The 25,777-nt window shown below is 46.6% G+C and overlaps 1 protein-coding gene across 4 annotated transcripts in view; it reads left to right on the forward strand.

The window, feature by feature from the left end:
• BDH1 (3-hydroxybutyrate dehydrogenase 1) overlaps positions 1–25,777 on the forward strand; it is a 49,737-nt gene that overhangs the window by 16,303 nt on the left and 7,657 nt on the right. For all 4 annotated transcript variants that reach the window (XM_030328961.1, XM_030328959.1, XM_030328962.1 and 1 more), the window contains 3 exons: positions 4,821–4,893; positions 5,523–5,633; positions 19,837–19,978. In XM_030328961.1, coding sequence (XP_030184821.1) covers positions 4,821–4,893; positions 5,523–5,633; positions 19,837–19,978 — 326 coding nt within the window. The remainder of the gene's footprint in view (positions 1–4,820; positions 4,894–5,522; positions 5,634–19,836; positions 19,979–25,777) is intronic.

Genomic DNA, 25,777 nt, shown 5'->3' on the forward strand with positions numbered 1-25,777 from the left:
TCGAACCGCCTGTGAGACTGGCATAGCTGATGGAGTAAGGGGTTTGGGTGACCCTCAGTTTGCTGCCGCCCCTTCCTGCTGAATCAGAAGGTCAATGGGAAGGGCCTGGGAGTCTGCATTGTAACAAACTCCCCAGGTGCTTGTCAACTCAAGTTAGAGAATTGAGGTGTTAAGGCCTTTCCAGGCCCAAGAACCCTCAAATTGAGCAGTAGCCCCAAGCTAGGGACCCACAGCAGCTACAGGAGCCTCCCAGTGAGAGAATAGGAGCAGGACCAGGCGATCCCAGCAATGGCCAAGGGCGAAAGGCTGAGAAGCCACGCAGTCCCCAGGAGGGTACCCTCATGTTGCTGGAGCTTCCACATGCTAATCTTGGCCCCACTCCCCCACCTTGTCAAGGTTGTGCCTCTTGGGAGGTGAGTGTGGAGGCATGGAGCCTTGTGCTGGGTAGAGAGGAAGAAATACACCACTGACAGCTGGGTCTGGGCAGTGCAGCCTGCTACAGTACACCCAGAGAGAGTCAAGTCTGGGTCCAAATATATTTGAGAATGCGGAAGTAGAGGAGAAAAAATCTGGCGGCAAGTCCGTTTGAAATAAGTTCTTTCTCTTGCTGTGACCTTTCTGTTTCTTCTCAAAGTATCAAGTAGTACAAAGAAACTTGCAGGGGGGGTCACATATAATCTGGTCCAGACGGACACCTTGTTCTTTTTTTGCAGATTAACCTCTGGGGTCTTGGAAAAACAGTGATTCTCTTTGGATAAAATAATTTAACTACCTTTGAGCATTCTAACTGTACCATTCTGCTCATGAGACCAGCATGTACTAGGATTTAAAATCCAAAGAGACTCTTCTATGACAGTTCAAAAGGACAGGAGTTTACTCTGGAAGATTTTCTACTGGACCCTTGTTTCTGGCTAGTGAACCCATTGTTCTTGAAGAATGTTGGATAACACATTTTTATGAATATCTAAAAATCTTTGTTTTGAGTAGATAATATATTAACAGAGTACAAAATTCAAATGGTAGAAAATAGTACAAGTCTATCTCCTACCTTCTCTCCCCTGTTACCAGCTGCTCACTTGCCTCCACCACCTCCATTTATCATTTCTGGTTTAATATTCGTTTAAAAACTAACTGCACTTCTCCTTCTGGAAAGATGGAGTAGATGTACTTTTCTCTATTGGCTTCCAAAAGGTACGACTAAACCCCCCGGGTATTATGTAAAGCAAGCATAGCAAGTTTCTAGAAGATGGAGAGAAGAAGGCAGATCAGCTAGGGACCTCGGGGACTAAGAAACAACACAGTGATGAGCTCTCTAGGTTTTCTTTCCCCTTCATCTATCCCACACTTGGAGCTGAAGAGGCTAGTGACCCAAAAATGCCAGTGAGCCTAGGCACAAAAAACCCCAGCAAAAGCTGGCTCTCTTTAGCCAAAAGACCAGCCTAACAAGACAGGAAACTGTGGACAATAATCACTGCACTCTAGGCAGCCACCATAGAAAAAAGCTGTGGCCTCCCCGCCGATGGTGAGGTGTTGAGCCTGCACCTCCACCTTCACCAGGCTGTAGTGAGGTACCGCACTCCCTCCATCAGGGGTAGTGTCCGAGAAAGCCAACGAGGGGCCAGGACTTTTGTTCTCACCCAGCAGTAATCAGGCACCCTGCCTGTGTGGGTGGGAGTCAGGGAGAGTCAGGACTTTTCCAACCTCTCAGCAGTAGTGAGACCACACTCCTGTGCATGTGGGGAGCAGTAGTGAGACATCCCGACCCCTCCCAGGCAGGGAGTATGAGTGGAGACCTCATAGGGAGCCAGAACTCAATCCCTACCCAGGGCGAACACTTTGCACTTTAGGAAGGTAGTATTACCCTGATTCCAAACTCGACAAATACTGTACAGAAAAAGAGGGGGTGCCTGGGTGGCTCAGTTGGTTGAGCATCTGACTCTCAATTTTGGCCGAGGTCATGATCTCAGAGTGTGTGAGATCGAGCCCTGCGTCGGGCTCCACACTGACAGTGTGGAGCCTGCTTGGGATTCTCTCTCTCTCCGCTCTCTCTGCCCCTCCCCCGTCCCTGTGTCTCTCAAAATAAATAAACATTAAAAAAAAAAAAAGAACCACAGACCAATATCCCTCATGCATACAGATGCAAAAATTCTTAAAATATTAGCAAATAGAATTCAGTAATACACAAAAATATGAACCATGAAAAAATAGGTTTCTTTCAGGAATCATGATAGCACACAAAATAAAAGAATATAAATAAAGTGTATTTTTATATCCTAGCAATGAACTGTGGATATCAAAATTTAAAACAATACCATTTAAAAAACTCAAAAAAATGAGCTACTGAAGCATAAATACAGTAACCATGTACAGGATTTGTATGCAGGAAAATATACAGTGCTGATGAAAGAAATCAACAATCTAAATAAACCCATACTATGTTCAGGGGTCGAAGAACTCAAAAAAGGTAAAAATGTCAATTTCCCTCAAATTGATATACAAGCTTAGCACAATTTGTATAAAAACTCCGGCCAGATTTTTGTAGATAAGGATAAGATTGTTCTAGAAGTTGTATGAATAGGCAAGGAAAATAGGATAGCAAAAACAGTTTTGAAAAAGAAAAGATGGGAGCACATAGCTCAATGAAACAGAAGAGAGAATCCAGAAATAGACCCACCCAAATATGCCAAACTGATATTTGACAAAGGTGCAAAAGCAATCCAATGCAGAAAAGACAACATTTTCAAAAAATGGTTCTGGAGCAATTGGACATGCTTAGGCCAAAAAAAAAAAAAAAAAAAAAAAAAAAAATGCACTTTGACCTAAGTCTCACATTGTATACAAAAGTTAACTCAAAATGGATCATGGACTTAAAATGTAAAACACAAAACTATCACACTCTTAGAAAAAAAACAGGAGAAAATCTTTGGATTCTGGGGTAGACAGAGTTCCAAAACTTGACACCAAAAGCATTACCCATAAAAGGAAAAACTGATGTCAGACCTCATCAAAATGAAACACGTTCCCTCTGCGAAAGAGCCTGTGAAGAGGATGAAGAGACAACTTCCAGGATAGGAGAAAATATTTGCATACTATATATGTGACAGAGAACTAGCATCTAAAACATGTAACAAACTCTCAAAACTCAATAGTGAGGGGCAGTTGGCTGGCTGAATCAGAGGAGCGTGCGACTCTTGATCTCGGTGTTGTGAGTTCAAGCCCCATGTTGGGTGTGGAGGTAACTTAAAAATAAAATCTTGGGGTGCCTGGGTGGCTCAGTCAGTCAAGCACTGACTTCAGCTCAGGTCATGATCTCACGGTTGGTGAGTTCAAGCCCTGCATCGGGCTCTGTGCTGACAGCTCAGAGGCCTGGAGCCTGCTTCAGATTCTGTGTCTCCCTCTCTCTCTGCTCCCCCAACCCCAGCTTGTACTCTCTCTCTGTCTCTCAAAAATAAACGTTAAAAAATTTTTAATAAAAAAATAAATAAAATAAAATCTTAAAAAAAGAATATAGACAAAAGACATGAAGAGACATCTTACCAAAACACATATACAGATGGCAAATAAGTACATGAAAAGATGTTCAACATCATTAGCCATTTGAGAAATGCAAATTAGAAACAGTGAGATTATCTTTTTTAGTCATCAGCATAGCTAAAATAAAAGTGGTGAGACCACCAAATGCTGGCGAGGATGTGGAGAAACTGGATCACTCATCCGTTGCTGCTGTAACGTAGAAGGCTTCAGCCACTTTGCAAAACAGTTTGAAGATTTCTTAAAAACTAAACATGCAACTACCATATGACCCAGCAATTGCTCTCCTGGGCATTTACCCAAGAGAAAAATAGATTTGCACAAAAACTTGTACAGGAATGTTCATAGCAGCTTTATTTGTAATAACTCCAAACTGGAAACATTCTGGATGCCCTTTAATAGTTGAATGGTCAGGGGCACTTGGCTGGTTCAGTCAGTAGAGCATACAACTCTTGATCTCAGGGTGGTGATTTCCAGCCCCATGTTGGATGTGGAGCCTACTTAAAAACAAACAAAAATAGTTGAATGGTTAAACTGTGGTATACCCATGCCATGAAATACAATGTAGCAATAAAAAAAGAATATTGGTACATGCAACAATCTGGATGAATCTCCAGAGAATTATGTTCAGTGAAAAAGCAATCCTAAAAGGTTATATATACTGTGTGACTCCATTTATATAACATTCTTGAAATGACAAAATTGTAGCGATGGAGAACAGATTGGTGGTTAAAGAGGCTACGAGGTGGGAGAGAAGTGGGTGTGGCTATAAAAGGGTAACATGAGGGATCCTTGTGGTGATGGAAATCTTCTGTATTTTCACTGTATGTCAATATCCTGATTGTGATATTGTGCTATATAGTTTTGCAAAATGTTGCCATTGGGGGAAATTGGGTAAAGGGTTACAGGACATGTCTCTGTGTTATTTTTTAACTGCATATGAATCTACAATTATTTCAAAAACAAAAGTTTAATTGAAAAATAGCTATCAGGAAGCAGCGTAACACCTAAGGGTTAAGACATTGAATTTGCAAAAGGCTTTGTTAACCAAGCTGCATTACTGGAGGACGATTCCATTCCTTACACAGTGGCAAAAATGGCTGCTGCAAACTGCTGGCTTACTTTGTCCCAGCCTAGCAACCCCGGAGGAAAAAGGTCCTCTTCCTCACTAGTACCAGCAGATTGTCCTCAGGGGCTTGGGGTGGGGAGCAGTGGGGTGCTCACTGGTACCCAGGAACAGGGCCAGGTGTGACCACAGACTTTACTCATGGTTTCCTTCTCTCTTGCAGACGCATGCTGCTGCTTTACTCCGCCTCCCCTGTCCCTGTCAGCCTGCGCACTTACTCTGATGAGGTGAACCCGGTGAGTGGCAGCCCAGCTGAAAACCAGCCAGGTGGTCAGAGCCCTTCCCTTCCGACCCCCCCCCCCCCCCCCCCCGCCGGCCCCAGGCCACCCTCAGAGCAGGGCCTCAGTGCTTCTGAGACAGCTGGAACCACTTTCCACTCTCTTAACTGCCCCCCCTTTACCCCTATCAAATGAAGTTAGGGGTTGAGTTTAGACTCTGGAATCTCTCATTCCTGGTTTCAGTTCCAGCTCTACCACCTTGGGCATTTAGAAAATATCTATTTCCTCACTTGCAACGTAGTATAATAATCATACAGTATGGAGTTACTATGGGGATTAAGTAAGAAAAATGCGTGCACAGTGCCTTGCATATGGTAAGAAACGATCAGTATACCATAATGATGGGGATGGTGGTGTTGGGGATTATAGATTAGGGAACTGATGCCAGAAAGGTTAGAACCTGGTCTGATTCTGAGTCCCAGCATTTCCCACTATACCATGGTGCTTCTCTAGAAAGCTAGAGGCGGGTGGGCAGGGCCAGGACTGGCTCACTCAGGAAGCACTAATCGTTACTGCCCAGAAGAGGCTTGATCACTATGCTCATAGGATCTTGGGTTCCTAACGTGGGGTATGACCTTCTAAAACAGGTTGGCAGCAAAGCTGTCCTGGTCACAGGCTGTGACTCGGGATTTGGGTTCTCGTTGGCCAAACATCTGCATTCAAGAGGCTTCCTTGTGTTTGCTGGCTGCTTGATGAAGGTAAGAGATGGGTCATCTTTGTCACCATTGTCCTTTACACATACTTATTGTTTTGTAGCGTTTTTAAAATTGTAGTAAAATATGCATAAAATTTACTGTCTTAACCATTTTTAAGTGTACTCTTCTTCAGTGGTATTAAATATATTCACATTGTTGTACAGAAATTACCCCCATCCATCCCCATAACACTTTTCATCTTGTAAAACTGAAACTCTATACCCAATAACAATAACTGTCCATCCCCGTTTCCCCACTCCACCCCCTGGCGATCATCATTACAATTTCTGTCTTTATGAACTTGGCTACTCTAATAAGTGGACTTTTACAGTATCTGTCTTTTGGCGACTGGCTTATTTCACCTGGCATAATGTCCTCAAAGTTTGTCCGTATTGTAGCATATTACAGAATATCTTTCCTTTTTAAGGCTGAATAATATGCCATTGTATGTATATGTCACATTTCGCTTATCCATTCGTCTGCTGTTAAACACTTACTTGTGTTGCTTCCAAGTTTTAGCTATTGTGAACATGGGTGTACAGATGTCTCTTTGAGACCCTGCTTTCAATTCTTGTCCGTGTATACCAGAAGTAGAATTGCTAGACCATATGGTAGTTCTATTTATTTTTAAGTGTTTATTTACTTATGAGGGAGAGAAAAAGAGAGAGAGCAGGGGAGGGGCAGAGAGAGAGGGAGACAGAGGATACGAACCAGGCTCTGTGCTGAAAGCAGACAGCCTGGTGTGGGGCTCAACCTCAGGAACCGTGAGATCATGACCTGAGCCCCAGTTGGATGCTTAACTGACGGAGCTACCCAGGCGCCCCATATGGTAGTTCTATTGTTAAGTGAGGTAGCTCTATTTAAAAATTTTTTTTTCAACGTTTTTTTTATTTATTTTTGAGACAGAGAGAGACAGAGCATGAACGGGGGAGGGGCAGAGAGAGAGGGAGACACAGAATCGGAAACAAGCTCCAGGCTCCGAGCCATCAGCCCAGAGCCTGACGCGGGGCTCGAACTCACGGACCGCGAGATTGTGACCTGGCTGAAGTCGGACGCTTAACCGACTGCGCCACCCAGGCGCCCCGAGGTAGCTCTATTTTAAATGAACTGCTTTCCACAGTGGCTACACTACTTTACATTCTCACCAATGGTGTCAACAGTTCCAATTTTTCCACAGCCTCACCGATACTTGTTTTCTGTGGCTGATGTTTTATAGCGGCCACCTTAATGCCTGTGAGGTGATATCTCATCGTAGTTTCGATTTGCATTTCCTTGATGATTGGTGACGTTGCTCATCTTTTCATGTGTTTATTGGCCATTCATTATCTTCTGTGGAGAAATGTCTGTTCAAGTCCTTCACCCGGTTTTAAACTGGGTCATTTGTTTTTTGTTATTGTTGTTGAATTTTAGGACTTATATATTCTAGATATTGAATCCTTATTATGTAAATGCAAATATTGTCTCCTATTCTGTGAGTTGTTTTTTTACTCCATGGGTAGTGTCTCTTAATATACAAGATTAAAAAAATTTTATGCCAATTTTTTCTTCTGTTACCTGTGCCTTTGATGTCATATCCAAGAAATCATGGCCAAACCCAAAGTTAGGGTGGTTTTGTCTTGTTTTTCTCTAAGCCTTTTACTTTGGGTGGGGGGTGTTACATTTAGATCTTTGGTCTATTTTGAATTAATTTTTGTATATGGTATTAGATAAGGATCCAACTTATTTCTTTTGCATGTGCATTTCCAGTTTTCCAGCACCATTTGTTGAAAATACCATCTTTTTTTTCATTGAATGGTCTTGGCACCCTTGCAAAAGTCATTTGACCGCACACGTGAAGATTTATTTCTGGGCTCTTTCTTCTATTCTGTTGTTTCATATGCCTGTCTTTATGCCAGTACTAGACTGTTTTGACTAATGTAGCTTTGTAGTAAGTTTTGACATCAGTAAGTCTGTATCATCCAGGTTTGTTCTTCTTTTTCAAGATTGTTTTAGCTTTTTGGGGTCCCTTGAGACTTCATGTGAATTTTAAGTTGTGTTTTTCTGCAAAAAACATCACTAAGATTTTTACAGGTATTGGATTAAATCTGGAGATTGCTTTCGGTAGTATCTACAGTTTAACAATATTAAGTCTTCTGATCCATGAATGTGGGATGTGTTTCCATTTATTTATACCTTCTTTAGTTTCTTTCAGAAATGTTTCACAGTTTTCGTTGTCCAAATCTCTCACCTCCTTGGTTAAGTTAATTCCTAAATATGTTATTCTTTTTGATGCTGTTGTAAATGGAATTGTTTTTGTGATTTCCTTTTCAGATCGTTCATTGTGTACAGAAATGCAACTGATTTTTGTGTGTTGGCTTTGTATCCTGCTACTTTGCTAAATTCATTTTTTAGGGGTGCCTGGGTGGCTCAGTCGGTTAAGCGGCCGACTTCGGCTCAGGTCACGATCTCACAGCCCGTGAGTTCGAGCCCCGCGTTGGGCTCTGTGCTGACAGCTCAGAGCCTGGAGCCTGTTTCGGATTCTGTGTCTCCCTCTCTCTGACCCTCCCCCATTCATGCTCTGTCTCTCTGTCTCAAAAATAAATAAACATTAAAAAAAAATTCATTTTTTAGTTCCAGTAAGTTCTTCAGGGAATCTATAGGGTTTTCTATGTATAAGATCATGTTATCTGAAAACAATTTTACTTCTTCCTTTCCAACTTGGATGCCTTTCATTTCTTTGACAGACTCCAGAGTTCCAAAATAGTTACTTCAGACAGATTCTGCCAGTACACTTGTCTGGGGCAGAGGAGCGGGGAGAGATTCCTGGTGCTTCCTACTCTACCATCTTCCCAGAATCCTCCTTCAAGCTGAGTATTTCATACCAGTACTATGGGCCAAGATTTGTAGTTGTTTTTTAATTGCTTTCCTAACAACTGGTTCATCTGTTGCTTAAAACAGCCCATACCTTTTCTATTCACTTCATTCTCACTTGTTCTTCATGGCTTTGTTCATTCATTCATTTATTCGTTCATTTGCCAAATGCCAATGATGTGCCTGACGCCCTGATAGGTTCTCTAGAGGAATAAGACCTGGTGCCTGCATCTGAGGAGCTCACTGTCCAGTGGTAAGGGGACAGCCATGCACAGACACAGCTGGAAGAGTTAGAGCAAAGAGGGCTCTCAGGGTTGTGCAAAGAGTGTTTCATGAGATTGCATGGAAGGAAGGGATTGATTCTGGCATCACGGCAGAATTGTTCTAGGCTATGGAGAATGAATAATGCTGTCCCAGGTGGAGACTGAATGATGCTGTTCTGGATAGAAACTGAGGATCCTTTGAAATTCCTCAAGTGGAATTTGGGGGCGTATGAAGGGAAGCATTGGGACATGAGGCTGCAACAGTAATCAGGGACAGTTCTCCTGATTTGTAGAGTTGTACAACCTCATCACAATCCACTTTTAGAACATTTCCATCACTTAGACATTTCCCTCCTGTCCATTTTCACTTAATTCCCACACCTTTCCCTAGTCCTAGACAGCACTGATTTCTGTCTCTTTAGATTTGCCCTTTCTGGACTGCTCATGTATGGAATCATACAGTGCATGGGCTTTTATGCCAGGCTTCTTTCACTCAGCATAATGTTTTTGAGGTCCTCCTTGTTGTAGAATGTATCAGCAGTTTACTTCTTCTTATTGCTGGGTAGTATTCTATTGTATGGATGCACCACATTTAAAAAAATTAATTCACTAGTTGGTGGATATTTGGGTGGTATGTTTGGATTTTTTGGCCATTATGAATTATGCAGCTATAAACATTCATATACATCTCTCTGTGTAGAAATGTTTTTACCAGATTCCTTTTAACAGAATTTAGAAACCAACAGCTGTGCTCTTTGTCTCTCTCAGTGGACAGAACTAGAAGATGTATAAATAATCACACACACATATACATACACATGCACACACTATATATATTTATAACTATCTCCTATCTACATTTCCTATAAATATCACACACACACACACACACACACACACGCACGCACACACGCACACACACACATTCATGCACGTATAATTCATGAGGTTATACTGACCTTCTATTCCAGTTCAACACTACAGCATTCTTCTTTGCTTCCCTCATTCCATATTTCTTTTTTTTTAATTTTTAAAAATGTTTATTTATTTTTGAGGGAGAGAGACAGAGCACGAGCAGGGAAGGGGCAGAGAGAGAGGGAGACACAGAATCTGAAGCAGGCTCCAGGCTCTGGGCTGTCAGCACAGAGCCCAGCTCAGGGCTCAAACCCATGAACTGTGAGATCATGACCTGAACCAAAGTCGGATGCTTAACTGACTGAGCCACCCAGGTGCCCCCCATATTTCTGTCTTCCTTTTCCTGCAGTTTGAACCTTGATCCCCAACTATATCAATATATTTACTCATTTGGTTAATACTATAATACACACACAATTGCTTCAGAATACTACATTCATACCATTACAAACAGAAACCTACTAAGTTGTGTCAGCTCAGTTCCTCCAAGAAGCAGATGCCACCATAGGATAAGATGTGCAAGAGATTGATTGGGAAGTGCCTGTAATGGCTAAAGGGGAATAGGGCAGGAAAAGGCAGGAAAATCCTTCAGATTGTGGTGCCATTCTGTGAAAAACAGTGGGAAGGAAGGAGGGGTAGGTAGGCAGAATTTCTGACTGCGGTCCAGTCCGAGAGTCTCATTTGGGACGATTAGGCGTCTCCAAGTAAAGTATACCAGGAATGGCCCAGTATTCCTGCCATGCTGGGCCACTGGCTGAGAGCAGCTCAGGCCAGCATGGCTGTGGCCATGGCATTCATGCTACAGTGGATATGAAGATGAGGCAGCCAGAGACCTTCAGTCAACTGCTCCTGCAGCAGACTGTCCTGAAGGGAGGTCTACTGCAGTAGAGCTTCAGATTTCTTTGAAGTGTTTTTATGTATTAACTGTGTTTAGAAGTTACGTGGACCAGGAAAAAAAAAGTTACTTGGACAGCATCCAATAAAACAGTCATAAAGAAATGATAAGAAATATAGCCAAAGATTTATCTATGAAGACCATAATCGAAGTACTATTTGTAATAATAAAAACTTGGGAATAACCTAAATGACCAACAACAGAGAAATCGGAAACTAAATGACAGTAGAGCCCTAATGGGAACTATTAGGATCTTCATTATAAATGAGTGAATGAGGGGCTCCTGGGTGGCTCAGCCGGTTAAGCATCCGACTTGGGCTCAGGTCATGATCTCGTGGTTCATGGGTTCAAGCCCCATGCCAGGCTCTGTGCTGACAGCTCAGAGCCTGGAACCTGCTTCGGATTCTGTGTCTCCCTCTCTCTGCCCCTCCCCTGATCATTCTCTCTCTCTCTCTCAAAGAATGAATAAACATTAAAAAAAATAAATGAATGAATGTTACTTGGATTAATTTTTTATTTTCTTTGTCATTATTTTATTTTAAATGCAGTTTGATTCATTTATTTGTATTTTGTTCCTTTCATTCTTGTTAATTTAATTTTGGAATATGTAAAACATTAAGGTTCTAACATCAAATTATATTAAAAATATATTCAAAGTAGTGTTAGTCTTCTACCTCCTATCTTTCCCACCCCATTCTTTCATTTTCCCCTTCCCACACAAATGTTTGTATCCTGCATGGACCTTTTTGAGCTTTTTTTTTAGAAAAAAAACTTTATAATATATCAGAAATCACTCCATGTGAGTTCATAGAGATCTTCCTAACTTTTTTTTTTTTTAACAACATTGTAGTACTCCATTGTGTGGTTGGACCATAGTTTACCCCACCAATCTCCTATATATGAACATTTAGAATATTTTTCAATATCTTGCAATTGTAAATAATGCCACAATGAATAACTTCGTGCATGTGTATTTTTGTATTTGTTGGGGGTTTATCTTAGGGTAAATTCTTAGGAATGATGACATATTTTATTAACTCTTGACATAAGGGTAATCCCTTATGTCAAGAGTTAATAGGGCGCCTGGGTGGCGCAGTCGGTTAAGCGTCCGACTTCAGCCAGGTCACGATCTCGCGGTCCGTGAGTTCGAGCCCCGCGTCGGGCTCTGGGCTGATGGCTCAGAGCCTGGAGCCTGTTTCCGATTCTGTGTCTCCCTCTCTCTCTGCCCCTCCCCCCGTTCATGCTCTGTCTCTCTCTGTCTCAAAAATAAATAAACGTTAAAAAAATTAAAAAAAAAAAAAGAGTTAATAAAATATGTCATCATTTTTTAAAGATATCTCCACATTTGTCATCATAGGGGCTGTGTAACTTTACATTCCCACCAGTAATGTATGAGAAGGTCTGTTTCCACACAATTTCACCAACAGTGTACTTGAAGTTTCTTTTATTTATTTTGAGAGAGAGAGAGAGTGCAAGCAAGGGAGGGGCAGAGAGAGAGGGATCCCGAACAGGCTCCTCACTGTCGGTGCAGAGCCCGACACGGGGCTCAAATCAGATCATGACCCCAGCCGAAATCAAGAATTGGACTCTCAACCAACTGAGCCACCCAGGCACCCCATGTACTTTAAGCTGTTGATTTTTGCCAATCTGATAGGTGAGAAATATATCCCAGTACAGTTTTAATTTGCATTTCTTCTGTTGTGAGTTCTGCCCTGGTATTTAAAGGCATGTGTGACCCAGAAGTTGCCATTTAGCAACCTTCACGCTCACTATTGACCAGAACTTAGTCACATGACCTTACCTAGCTGCTAGGGAGGCTGGGAAATGTAGTCCATATTCTGAGATAGTATGTACCCTGCTTAAAGTTAGGGGTTCTACTGCTATAGAAGAAGGGAAGAATGGGTATTTAGAATAATTTGCTGCCTCTTTGCAGTAGATGAGATATTTTTCTTTATTTTGAAGGCAGTAAGAATCCAGAGAAGGAATTTTTTTATAGTAGGTTTAATATCTGTGAAAACAATACCTGTCCAATGTAAATGTTCAATAAGATAACCAAACACAAATAATACAGTAATTTGCATGGCCACAGTTTGAACATATTTCGAAATCAGAGAGGGTTTCCAGACTTAAAGCTGTATTACAAAGCTGTAATCGTCAAGACAGTATGGTGCTGGCACAAATCAGAGAGGGTTTATTTGTCTTTTTAATTTTTCCTTCTTTTGAATTATGAAAGTAATACATATTTATAATAGATTCAAACCAGACAGAAGTGGATGATATAAAAAAGGGAAGTGTTTTTACTGCAGTCTCTTGCCCCAGAATAACTAAAACGTATGTGTGCACATTATTTGTGACTTTTGCTATTAAAATCAAAGCCACAGTGAATCGTCTTACACATATCTTTGCATGCTTTTCATTAGTCATTCTTAGGAAAAATTTCTAGATATGAAAATATTGGGTAGAAAAAGGTGTACAGATTTTAGGTTTCATTAAAATCTGCCAAACTGCTGCCTCCAAAAGCCATACCAATGCCTACTCCCTGTGATAGTGCATGCAAAAACCTGTTTCAGGATGGATTTGGGGATGACGGGTGGGGCATCTTTGGAGCTGGGTTCTCTGCATAACGTGGACCTGCTTCAACAGGTCCTGGCAGGAGCTGTGATGCCACAGAATGTTTTGTGCCTTTGAAGTTCCTTCTCCATGTCTTAAACACCTGTGCCATTATGGTGGCTTACCCAGTGACCCAGGGGCTGCACCCTGACTCCACATTGCAGGACAGAAGCTGCTGAGTGCTGAAGAGGAGCTTTTGAGAGAGAGTCATGACCTTGGATTCTAGTGCCGTATCAGCCACTAGCCCGGGACTAGGCACTTCCCCTCCCTGAGCCCCTTACTTGTAATAAGGGGGTTGGACTGGGTGCTCTTATTCCGTCCATCCCCACGGCAGTGATTCTGATATAGTGACTGGTATTTTCTTCAAAATACCGGACAAGGTCATTGCCAGATTATGTCTGTTGGAGCTACTTCTTGACTATTTTGATGTCATGGTCTGTCTTTTCTGGTCAAAGGCTAGAGGAGACAGAAGTCACTAGAGGTTTGAATTAATTATGCACAGCAGAAAGCAGTCAGAGCCACCAGAGACCAGGGATGAAGTGCTATAGGAATTGAAAACAGGAGATCAGTCTTCCAGCCTGCTTCTGCGATGTTAAGCCACATGGTAGATTCTGACTACATCTGTGCCCAAACACTCCACATGCTCTTATCTCAGTCCCTGGGCCAACTCAAGGACTTGGCTCCAGAGATGTTTCTCCTCTCCTACATCATTAACTCCTCGCTCTCTACTGAATCATTTGGTTGCATGTGCATGCACACACATACACACACACACACCCACTCTCTCTCTCTGACACAACCCCATATCCTGTGTCTGCTACTACCTTATTTCTCTGCATCCCCAGAAGGTTGTTTGTAATAGATATTTTCGCCTATTTACTTCCCATTTTATTTCCAACCCATCTAGATTGGACTTTGGGCCCCACCACTCTGTTTATTTGTTCTTTCACCCAACAAATATTTATTGCGTACCTACTATGAGCTAACAATGTTCTCCTTTTGAGATACAGCATATACCCATTCAGGAAGGGTAAGCTGCCTTGTGGAGCTTATGTGGAGGAGGGGAGATGCACAGGGAGATAGAGAAGACAAATATGTAAATTGCTTTTCTATGGGATATTGAAGCTGTGGAGAAAAATAAAACAGGAAAAGAAGATGGATGGTGAATTTGGTAGAGCGGGCGTTGAGTTTAAAGAGGGAAGAAAGTCCTTACCGAGAAAGTGACATTGGAAGGAGGTAAGGGGTAAGGGAGCAAGGCTTGCAGGTTTGAGGGGGAAGAAGGGATGGCCAAGCCAAAGCCCAAGCAGGGTGTGTGCCTGTGTGTATTAGACAACAGCAGGAGGCCTCTGTGGCTGCAGTGAGGGAGGGAGGGGGAGTGGTGTGAGGTGAAAATGGAATTGGGGGTGGATCTTGTATCAGAGAAGGGACAGATTGCCTCTCTCTGGGAGTGGGAGAAGGCTTGATAGGCCAAGGTGGCATCTCATTGCCATCTGGAAGGACAAACAGGAGTTCCCGTGATGGAGTTTGCATACTTAGACACTGTCAGTAGTTTGAGGTAGGTGAAGCCCAGAACCCTCCTGGAGGGAGAGGAGACCAGCTGGGAAAAGAAGGCAGGGAACCAGGAAGGCCCCTGCATGCCTCTGAATAGCTTTTATCGAGGATGCCGGCAGCCCTCATTTTGCTGGATCCATTGGCCACTTCTCGGATCGTATCATACTCAACCCATCAGCAGCTTTGACCTAACAAACCACTCTTGTTTGTTACACATTGTTTCTTGCCTTTTGGACACCTGCTCTCTTGGTTTTTCTTCCATTTCCCTTGCGAGCTGCTCTTGCTACCCATCCTGTGATTATTACAATGCCCCAGGCTTGCTCCTCTTCAGTGTTTCTAATATGTGCGTTAACTGCTCCCATTTAACATGCTGAGTGTCCTCACTCCTGCCTTGAGGTGCTAGAGCACCTACCAGGACATGCTGAGAGTCTGTAAAACCTTCCTGCCACGATTAGTCCATCACTTGCCTCTAGATGGTAATAAGTGGAGGTAGAAGAGGTGGAGAGGTTGGACAGAGTTGTTAATGTGCTGTGATATTTTCCTTCTGGTCTCCAGTAAAATGAGGTGGACTTCAAGAAAAGTACTAGGAAAAACAGACTCTTAACCATGGAGAACAAACTGATGGTTACCAGGGTGGGGGGACAAGTGATGGGGATTCAGGAGTGCCCTTGTGATGACCAGCAGGTGATGTATGGAAGTGTTGAATCACTGTAATATACACCTGAAACTAGTAGAACATTGTATGTTAACTAATTGGAATTAAAATAAAAAAAAGCGGGGAGCCTGGGTGGCTCAGTCAGTTGAGTGTACAACTTTGGCTCAGGTATGATCTCATAGTTTGTGAGTTCAAGACCCACATTGGGCACAGAGCCCGCTTTGGATCCTCTGTCCCCCCTCTCTCTGCTCCTCCCCGCTCACGGTCTCTCAAAAATAAACATTAAGAAAACAAAAACAAAAACAAAAGCTACCTGGAGAGCTTACCATTTATGCTCTGGAGTCTGAGGCCACAGAATGGTATCTTATTATTTACCAACCGAAGTCTAGAGCCCCAATAATGAAGCCAGAGTGGCTCATCTGGAGGCAGAGCAAAGAAAGCTGTACCAGGAAAGGGCCGTCCTTCTGCCCGGAAGGACACGCTTGCCTGGACCTGATGTGGACAAGGGGGAGGGCACCCCCGAGTCATCATAAGGGTGCCCATCCAGTGAGACTCCTAGGAGCACCCATGTGGCCCCAGCCAAAGGGCTGCCTCACTGAAGCTGAGGCTGAGGGAGAAGAGGCACAGGAGATGTCCAGGGGAGGGATCCCTGCAGAACCCACAAAAGCACCCCAAGAAGGGAGGGCCAGCTCTTGTGCATCTGCTGTCCCAGGGCATGGACAGCAAGACAGCAGGAGTACCAGGCTCTGAAGACTACAGTCTTGCCCCCTAATTTGCCAGCCCCTGGATCCCACCCCAGAAAGGGTCAGAGATTAAGGCACAGGTGAGGAGGAGCTAGAAAACAGGGAGAAAGACAATCTTCACCCCTATCTGCATCCTGTGGGTTTTCTGCACTCCCTCAGGCCTGGGTCAGGGCAGGTTTTAAATTGGATACAAGTTTGAGGGTTTGGGTCTTCAAACCAGGCTGGGCACCCTAAGTCAAACAAAGAGGCTCTACTATCTGAGGGTGTGTGGAATCGCTACAAGAATTGCCTGAGATTTCATCCAGGGGTAGAAAGACAGCTGACAGATGAAATTTAAAGGGATAGTGAAAGGGGCACCTGGGTGGCTCAGTCGGTTAAGTGTCCAACTGTGGCTCAGGTCATGATCCCACGGTTGGTGAGTTCAAGCCCTGCGTTGGGCTCTATGCTGACAGTTCAGAGCCGGGAGCCTGCTTCAGATTCTGTGTCTCTGTCTCTGCTCCTGCCCTGCTCGTGCCCTGTCTCTCTCGGTCTCTCAAAAATAAATACACGTTAAAAAAATAATAAAGGGATAGTGAAAGAAGTGGGTTTATTAGTAAACCAGTTACATAGGCACCAGCACAGCAGGACTGAAAGCTTGTCCCTGAGCAGCAGGACAGATGAAGACGAAGACACAAAAACCCTGGAGCCAGGGAGGCAGTGCAGCCCAGGCAGTGTGGCCTTGGACTAAGGACAGGTGGATCTGGAAGGGGACCAGCTGGTGGATCTGGAAGGGGACGGTCGTGGTGTCCCTGCTGACGTGGCTGTCAGGAGCAGGATGTGAAGGCTGCTCAGAGTGATGAGAACTCTTGGGGACATCTGTCAGGTGGAGGTAGGAGGTGGGTTTCTCTCCTGGGGTCCTGAATGCTGAGCCCAAAGCTGTGAGCACTGAGGTTAACCCCCAGTTTCTCTGGGGGAAGGCTCTTAGCTGCTCTGTTACCAAACTAAGTTCGTGTGGGCCCCCTGACACGGATGAGGAGTCTCCCCTGGGGATTTCAGGGACATTGGCTCAATGCTGGCTAGAGGCTCAAAGAGAGGTCTGGTGTGGGGTCTGAGAGTTGCTGAAAGGTGGTAGCAGGGTTAACAAAGCCCAGGAAGAAGACAGGACTCATGGGTGCCTCTCCCGGCGGAACTGGTGTCAGCACCCCTTGGACACTCAGACCACTTGGGCTCTGCTCTGAGGGGCATTCGAGGAAGCATGACATGAAGACTGCATGAACACAAGATATGTGTTTTTGTGGTGCCTGCGTGCTGTCTGGGGAAGAGAGAGGTGTCTGTGGACACCAGCCCCTCCCACCTCCAGGCCTGAAGATGGCGTCGTCCCAGGGAGTTCTTTGCTGGTGGAGCCGTCTGTGGGAACGGCAGCAGAAGCTCTACCTGTAGATGGAACACCTGTCTTGTTGTCTAGGAAGGGCTACGCACGTTGCTTCTTTCAGGGGAGGCTCCCTGTAGAGGGTGACTGTTTCGGGGTGTAGGAGATCTTAGTGGGGAGTGGGGGGGGGGATCAGCCTGGCCTTCTGTCTCCTGCCTGGGTTTTCTCTGCACCACGTTCCGCCCCATGACCTCCACCCTCACTGTCTGAGCTCCTGGGCAGTCTACACCATCCGTGGACTGTGAAAGTCACTTCTTGTTTTGGGCTGAGTTTCTTCCTGGCCCTGCTTCTGTTTTGTGGGCTGCGTAGGACAAGTCTGCTCCCTCACTGTCCTGTTCTCCCCAAGTCTCTCTCCAGAGTGATTATCTCCAGCACCTTTGGCCCCATTTGACATAGTCCCTTCACCATTCTCTCCTTTGTCCCTCTGACATGCATGTGCAGAGTGTCCAGCCTTGGGGTTAGGGTCCTCGTGGTTCAGACCACTTAATGAGGCTCAGCCTAATTTGTAGAGAAGTTTTCGCCACTGACATATGCTGACATCCTTGTGCTTCCTACTCTTGCCCTTTCTGAGGATGTTTGCTTCAGTACTGCTTGTAGCTGAGGCAAGCCCTTGGCTGGGAGTAAGGATATCTCCCTCACGTCAGCATCTGGCAGCTATGTAGTCCTCTTATAAGATGCATTACTGTTTCATGCACCACTAAGAAAGTCACTGTCAATCAAATTGTAACGGACAGTGTTTGACTTTCACATCCATTGTAGCTGATCCCTATGGTGGAAAAAATGTGGATTATAGAATAGATGAAATATGGTAATACAACCGGCCTCATGATGTGAGGGCTAATGAGAAATGCACGGCAAGTGCTTAGCACAGTGGGAAGCATGGTAAACACTCAGTAAATGATGCCTGCTTTTATCCACACCCTCCAGCAGCTCACCACTGCCCCCAAGAAGACCGCCGCCCACCTCCCCAGCCGCATGTGCAACCATTTCCTTATGCCTCTGCTCTGCCTGAAAAGGACTTTCCTATGCCTGAGATGTCCCATCCCCAGGGCCCCTCTGGCTCATGGCCTCAGCTGTCACTGCTCTTGAAAGGCCGTCCCTGTCTGTCCCACCTTCTGTGCAGTCTCTCACCTCTTGCAAGGTTTCAATGCAGCAAATACTGCCTGTGTTGTTCACTGATGCATCTGCTCCCTTCCTTACAAGGTGCCTCTTTGACAACAGGGGCTGAGTTATTTATTTTTGTGTCTCCAGTTCTTAGCACAGGGCTAAGAACATGATGGAGGCCCAAGAAATGTTTGCTTTCTCGTGTTTAAGAATACCTGGATTTGCATAGCGCTTTATAGTTTAGCAGGTTTTAAATAAAGATGATTTCCTCATTCTGTTAACCTGAGCAGATCAGGACAGGTGGCAATGTCCTTATTTCTAAGCTGGAAAAACTGGGCACCTGGTAAAGGATGCACCAGAGTACCTGAGCTTGAGTAGTGACTGAGCTGGAATTAGAGCCTGCTTTGGCCTCTGACCATCTTGGTGGTGACAGGCCTTTGTCTTAGAACAGAGGTGACAAACTGGCAGCCCACTGGTCACATATGGCCTGTGGATGTGCTTTCGCCTATGTTGTTTTGTTTTTTTTTAACGTAAGTTGCCGACACTTAAAAAATTAGGAAATCCTGGGCACCTGGGTGGCTCAGTCGGTTAAGCATCTGACTCTTGGTGTCAGCTTAGGTCATGATCTCATGGTTCGTGGGCTCATGGGATTGAGCCCCGTGTCAGGCTGTGCACTGACAGTGAGGGGCCTGCTTGGGTTCTCTCTCATCCCTCTCTCTCTGCCCCTCCCTCATGTGCACACATGCCCTCTCTCGCACACTCTCTCTCTCAAAATAAACTTAAAAAATTAGGAAATCCTAATCTGAGCATCTGGCAACTCTATGTTACATACATACCCACATGGGCAGCAGCTGGCAGGGGTTGAGAGGAAGGCACGTGCTTCATTCCCAAGTCCCCACCCTCCCCATTATCTGATACCCACATGCCTGGCCCGAGCAGGTACTGAGTCTGCAACCTTTGCTTAGAGAAAGACTCCTGCTGGTGAGTCTTTCTCCTGGGGGCTTGAGCTAGGGCATTTGGTTTGGCCTGATTTGTCATCAGTACTAGGGTTGAATAGAACCGCCTGCTGGTTGAACAGCCCCAGTGGGTCTCCAGAGACCGTTTCCTGCAGTTGTTAGTAAGCCCAGGCTTTGGCAGGACCTTGGCCCTGGTCCTCATCCTGCAGGCAGGGTAGGAAGGAAGTTGTTGAAGCAGCTCCTCTCTCCTCCTCAGGACAAAGGAAATGATGGGGTCAAGGAGCTGGACAGCTTGAAGAGCGATCGACTAAGAACTGTTCAGCTCAATGTCTGCAAAAGTGAGGAAGTGGACAAAGTGGTGGAGATTGCCCGCTCGAGCCTGGAAGACCCTGAGAAAGGTAAGGGGCACCTTGGGGCAGCAGGGGTAGCGCACTAGCCGTCCCAAGGGCACCTTTCCTAAAAACTACGCCCCATTTACTTGTGTCCTGCCAAAAGCCTATTTTCCCTGTTGTTTAAGCTCTTCCTCTTGCCCAGTGGGAGGCAGTGGGTTAAATTAAACACACACATGCAATAAGGCAATGCGAAATAAAGCCAGAGGTGGTTTAAAAATCTCTAGAAATGGGGCTCCTGGGTGTCAGTTGGTTAAGTGTCGGACTTTGCCTCAGGTCATGATCTCGTGGTTCGTGGGTTCGAGCCCTGTGTCGGGCTCTGTGCTGGCAGCTCGGAGCCTGGAGCCTGCTTCAGATCCTATGTCTCCCTCTATCTCTGCTCCTCCCCTGCTTGCGTTCTGTCTCTCTCTCTCTCTCTCTTCCTCAAAGATAAATAGACGTTAAAAAAAAATTTTTTTTTTTAAATCTCTAGAAGAGATGAATGGATGAGTGCTGGTTCAGGTCCATTCAGACAGTGCTCATTGGATGCCCACTCTGGGCCTGGTGCCAGATCAAGTGCTAGGGACACAGAGATGACCAAGGCACAGTTCCTGTCCCCAAGGACCTCACAGTTTATTGGGGGGCTAGCCCAGATGATTTCCAAATCCCCTCTCAGGGAGCAACACACAACAGAAGGACACAGCCCAGTCTTCAGAGGGGTGGGGAGCTGGTTGTTGAAAGCAGATTGTGGTAGAGCGCAGGAGGGCGTTCCAGGAGGAGGGGAGAGCGTGAACGATGGTGAGAAGCAGACGGCATGTGCCAGGGGACGAGCCAGGGGGCAAGTCTGGTGGAGGCGGGAGCAGGAAGTGGGGCTGAGGAGGGAGGTCGTCCAGGGCCTGGGGTCCAGGCAAGGGAGCATGGTCACTCTCTTGAGGCCTGTGGGAGCCACTGAAGGGGATTTTCTGAGGGGAATGACCTGGTCAGTCTGGGGACTGTGACGGCAGTGTGGAGGGTGGATTTAAAGGGAGTGCTGGAGTGCTGAACAAGGGCAGTGGGTGTTACGGATGAGGAGGGATCAGATTCGGGAAGGCACAGCTGTCTGGACTTGGTGACGGATGCATGTGGGGATGAGGGAGGGGCATGAGGCCTCTCCTGTCACCTGGTGCCCCCCACTGGAGGAGCAGGTTGAGGGATGGGGAGTGCCCATGGGACACCCTGGGGGAATGTCCGGGTGGAGACCAGATGTCCAGGCCGGGAGGTGAGGCTGGGGTGGGGGGGAGCGGTGCGGATACAGAGGGACTCCTGGGAACATAAGCGGTCAGGGGACGAGAGGGGGAGAGGCAGCTGGCGGAGAAGGTGGGTACTGGGCACTGGAAGCTGAAGGAACAAAAAGTTAGAGGGCCAGTAGCTAATAAGGTCACATGGTACAGAAAGTTCCTGTAACATAAGGACTTAGCTGTCCTCCCAGTTCGGCTCATGGGGGACCTAAGTGGGAGGAGACACCATTCATGAAGTACACAGCCGTGATGGTGCTGCATTCTGGGCTACTTGCTTCATCTAAGACATTTACCTTTTTTTTTTTTTTTTAATGTTTATTTATTTTTGAGAGAGAGAGAGAGAGAGACAGAGCATGAGTGGGGGAGGAGCAGAGAGAGAGGGAGGCACAGAATCGGAAGCAGGCTCCAGGCTCTGAGCTGTCAGCACAGAGCCTGATGCGGGGCTCGAACTCACGAACTATGAGATCATGACCTGAGCCGAAGCCGGACGTTCAGCCGACTGAGCCACCCAGGCGCCCCTAAGACATTTACCTTTGAGTTTCCTGGTAGACCATGCAGAAAGAGAACCTCATTCAGTTCTCTGCTTTTCCACAGAATGGGGTGGGGGCAGCTCTCCTGAATGGTGACTTCAAGCACTAGTAGGGAGGAGGGGAGGGCACCAGGGCCTGTGCTGGGCCCCGTTGAGCATTTATCAGGCAGGCGGAGATGCTGTCACCGGCCAGCAGCTGCCTCAGAAACTCCTGTGCTGTGTGGCTATCGGAGAAGCTGTTGCTTGGCCTGCCAGCCTGTCGCTGATGTGTCACCTTGTCAGCTCAGTGCTGGCCCACCCCAAGGCAGGCCATGGCCAGGTCTCTCTGCTTTCTGAGGAGAGGCCTGTGAGTTCCCTCACTCACTGAACATCTGTTTAATAATTAGCAGGCAAAGCCAGGGCTCCTGTCCCATTGAGAAAAGGCAGGATATGGGTCCCACTGGGATGATTATCAGCTTGAGAGGAACAGCCTGCCTCACCCCTCCCCAGTGGTAAATCCTCCTCATGCCCACCTTCCCCGACTGCCAGGATGTTGCCTTCATAAGCGATTAGGCAGGAAAACAGCTGCATTCAGCACCATAAAGCCACTTCATTGCAGCCTGAGGGTTTGTGGTGATTTAAAATGCCCACAGAAAGAAATCACCACTGTAGACCTGAGCACAGAGTGGGGCTGCACCAGAGCTGGGGCTGCCCAGGATCCTGGTCTTTGTCCCCTGCCACCAGGGCAGGACAGTTTCGGTTCCCTGTATTAGTCTGGCCGTTTAGCTTAACAGGCAAGGCAGGGTAGACCCGGAGCCACATTGAGCTCAAAGCCTAGTACCGCCTCGATGCGTAAACTTTTCCCTACTGCATTTTCTCTCATGACGCATTTCAGTGAGGGCTGATAAACCACACCATGACCTTACTTAACCAATACTGCATTTTCTGGAAAAAGATTTGAAGATTTTTCGGTCTGAAAAAGGTAATAAATCTGTCAGACATGTGGTTGTCCAGGTCTCTCTCTCTCTCTCTCTCTCTCTCTCTCTCCCTACTTCCCCCTCCACCTCTCTTCCTTCCCTGTGGCCCCCACCCCCACCCCAAGGGCCGGTTTTTTCCTGGTAAAGCCGCTGCAGTTCTCCCCTTCTCGGGCAATGCTGTCCTTGAGCTCCAGGTGGCGCCCTCTGGGGCTTTCAGATCAGCCTGCGGTTCCTAAGTGGGTGGCTGCTTCCAACACACCACCCAGACAGGATCCTAACCAGGACAAGTGGAGCGTACATTTTGATGAGGAGTTTGGTGCCCTTCACGTTGGCTCCATGGAACAGTATCTGTCAAAGCCACGGGAGCCAGGCTCAGGGGGGTGAGATAAAGGGGACTGTGTGATCAGGGCAGGTGAGCCATCTGCCAGCAGAACTCTGAGTGACTGGATAGACACCTGGAGCCTGTAACCAGCACTGCCCACCTGCACCCCAGGGAAAGGCTAAGTCAGTGAGCCAACCGGCAGGCCCGATCTTGCAACCATCACTTAACCTCACAGTCCATAGATATTTATTGAATACCTGCTGCATGCTTGGTAGTGTGCTGAGCACCAGTAAGGGTTTGACCTGGCAGGAGGAGTTTGTGGTGCGACACCAGCCAAGCCTAAGTTGGTGGCTTCACGGCAGGACCTATTTGGAACAGTTACAGCACCGGGGACATTATGCCGCAGATAGAGAAGACCCTGTCCTCCATCTGGGACTCCCTCAGTCTGGGAGTGAGAAGACTGTAGTTATCGTGGGCTTCATCTCTTACTAGAAGTGTGACCTTAGGCTTGTATGTTCCTCTGTGTGGGCCTCAGCTTGCCCATCTGTGAAGTGGGAGAAGTGCCTGTGAGTGATCCAGTGCTCACACCTAGATCTGACTGCCGCAGCACCATGGGCAGAAAGTCAGCAAAAACTGCTCTCATCTCCGGCTGAGGGACGGGGCATTGAGCAGAGCCAGGGAGCAGCAGGGCGGGGTGGAGCATGAGGCGGGAGCATAGGTGGCTCAGGCTTCCAGAGGGCAGAACAAGAAGCCTGGCAAAGGAGGCCTCACATACCCCCTCTGGAAGGGAATTATCAGAGGGGGAAGTGACTGATAGAGGACAGTCTGGCTGACCGGCCTATCAGGATGGAGGTGGAGGACAAAGGCTGTAACAAGGAGACCTGGGAGAGTCTTCTCCAATGATACTGGAGGGAGGCCACCGGGACCCAGAGTAACGCTGTGGAAAGAGGAAAGAAGACACCGATTCTGTGACAGCAGAGGAAGCCAACAGCAGCGCAGAGTTGAGCATGAGGGCTGTGTTTTCTATCCTGTCTACCTGTTAGCTGGGTGACATTGAGCAGGGCACTTAACCTCCCTGAGCCTCAGTTGCCTCATCCAGACCTGGGACAACTTAGTATCTGAATGAATGCATGCAAAGTGCTTATTCAGGGGCTGGCAGCTGTCCTTTTGATCTTGATCAATAGTATCAACTGATCAGTAATATCAACTGATACTCTTGATCAGTACTCATAGATGGGGGAAGAAGTGAGGAACCAGATGAAAGTGAGGCTGTTAGCAAAGAGGAGGTGCGGGCTGGAGCAGCTGGAGAGTGACGTGTTGCTGTGGGTCGGGGGTGCTGGGGCCCTGGGGAGCATTGAGGTGAAAGTGCCCATCAGGAGGAGGAGACCGGGGTTAGGAGAGAGCCATGAGTGCAAGGGGTACATGGGAACCCTTGACGCAGAGGCGGTGATGTGACGGGGCTGTCGCAGGAAAACAGCAGGAATGTTCACTGTGAGTGGGTTTGGAATGTTGGCTGAGGACTCCAGAGAGCTCCTAGGTCCGCAAACTGTTACTGCTTATCAAGTCAGCAGAGCTGTAATCCAGGAGCAATGTGCTTCCACGGGTCAAGTTCAATTACACTTTTTTGGATATCAGTGTCAGATGTAATTAGTTTTTAGTTGGGAAAAAAAAAAAATCCCTGTATGCATTTTAAGTGTGATACTGTCCTGTGTGAATCAAACACAAAGCAGCTGGAAATTTCCATGAACATAAAGAAGACGAGGCTGCCTGAGCACCAAGTGTAATTTGAGAGAAGGTGGTGTAGGACAGGACATTGGTGGACACCTGTATTTAGGGGGCAGGTAGAAGAAGGGTGTTAGGGAGGATGGAGGAGTGCTTGGGTATCATTAATGCCAAGGGAGGAGTGAATGTCAGGCACCATGAGTCGTACTCATACTGTGGGAGGTTGAGGGGAGTGAAGATGGGAGGGAGGGATGAGGGGGGACGGTGACATCCTCAGCAGGTAGCACCGCAGACACCATGGAGCAGCAGCAGGGCTGGGGCCCAGGGGAGCAGAGAAATGGGCCGTGGAGGGAAGGAGAGCAGACAGCGGTGTGAGGAGGTAGCATGGTTAAGAGAAGGTTCTTTAGAGTGTTGAGGCATGGTATTTGTAGACATGCATTCATCTGACAAACATTTATTGAGCATCTAATGGGTGTAAGGCTGAAGGGAGGGGGGTCAGGGGCAAGGGAAGGGTTGAGGTTGCATAAAAAAGGGACAAGGAGTGATGGCTTATGGTTTGGAAGGTGGAGGGTGAAGTGTCAGCCTTGTCAGGTGGCGGGAGGCCTCCTGCCCTTCCTGGGAAGAAGAGAGGGGTGAAGACTTCCCGGGGAGGTCTGCAGGATGGGGGTTGTAGTGGCTGCGTCACTGCGAGGTCACTGGTGAGACCTGAGAGCCTGAGGCGTCAGCTCAGCCGCTGTGGGGAGTGGGAGTGAGAGCTTCATGAGCACTTTGTTAACCAGCAATTTCCTCTCTTAATAAATGTCCTTAATTCTCTGTAATTGAAGGAGAAGGCACCAGAGGTCAGCTGAAGCTTTAATTTGGGTAACACGGAAGAAAAGCAGCGAGAGACCAATCACTCTGTCATTTACACAAACTCATTTCCATGATTAACTTGGAAAGTGAAGCAGGGCCAGGGTTCCCACAGGCAGCAGGAGGACAGGCCCTGGAGGACAGCTCTGCCCTGAGGCTCCAGCCCATCCAGCC

Source organism: Lynx canadensis, chromosome C2, assembly GCF_007474595.2.
Source record: "Lynx canadensis isolate LIC74 chromosome C2, mLynCan4.pri.v2, whole genome shotgun sequence".
NCBI lineage: Eukaryota > Metazoa > Chordata > Mammalia > Carnivora > Felidae > Lynx > Lynx canadensis.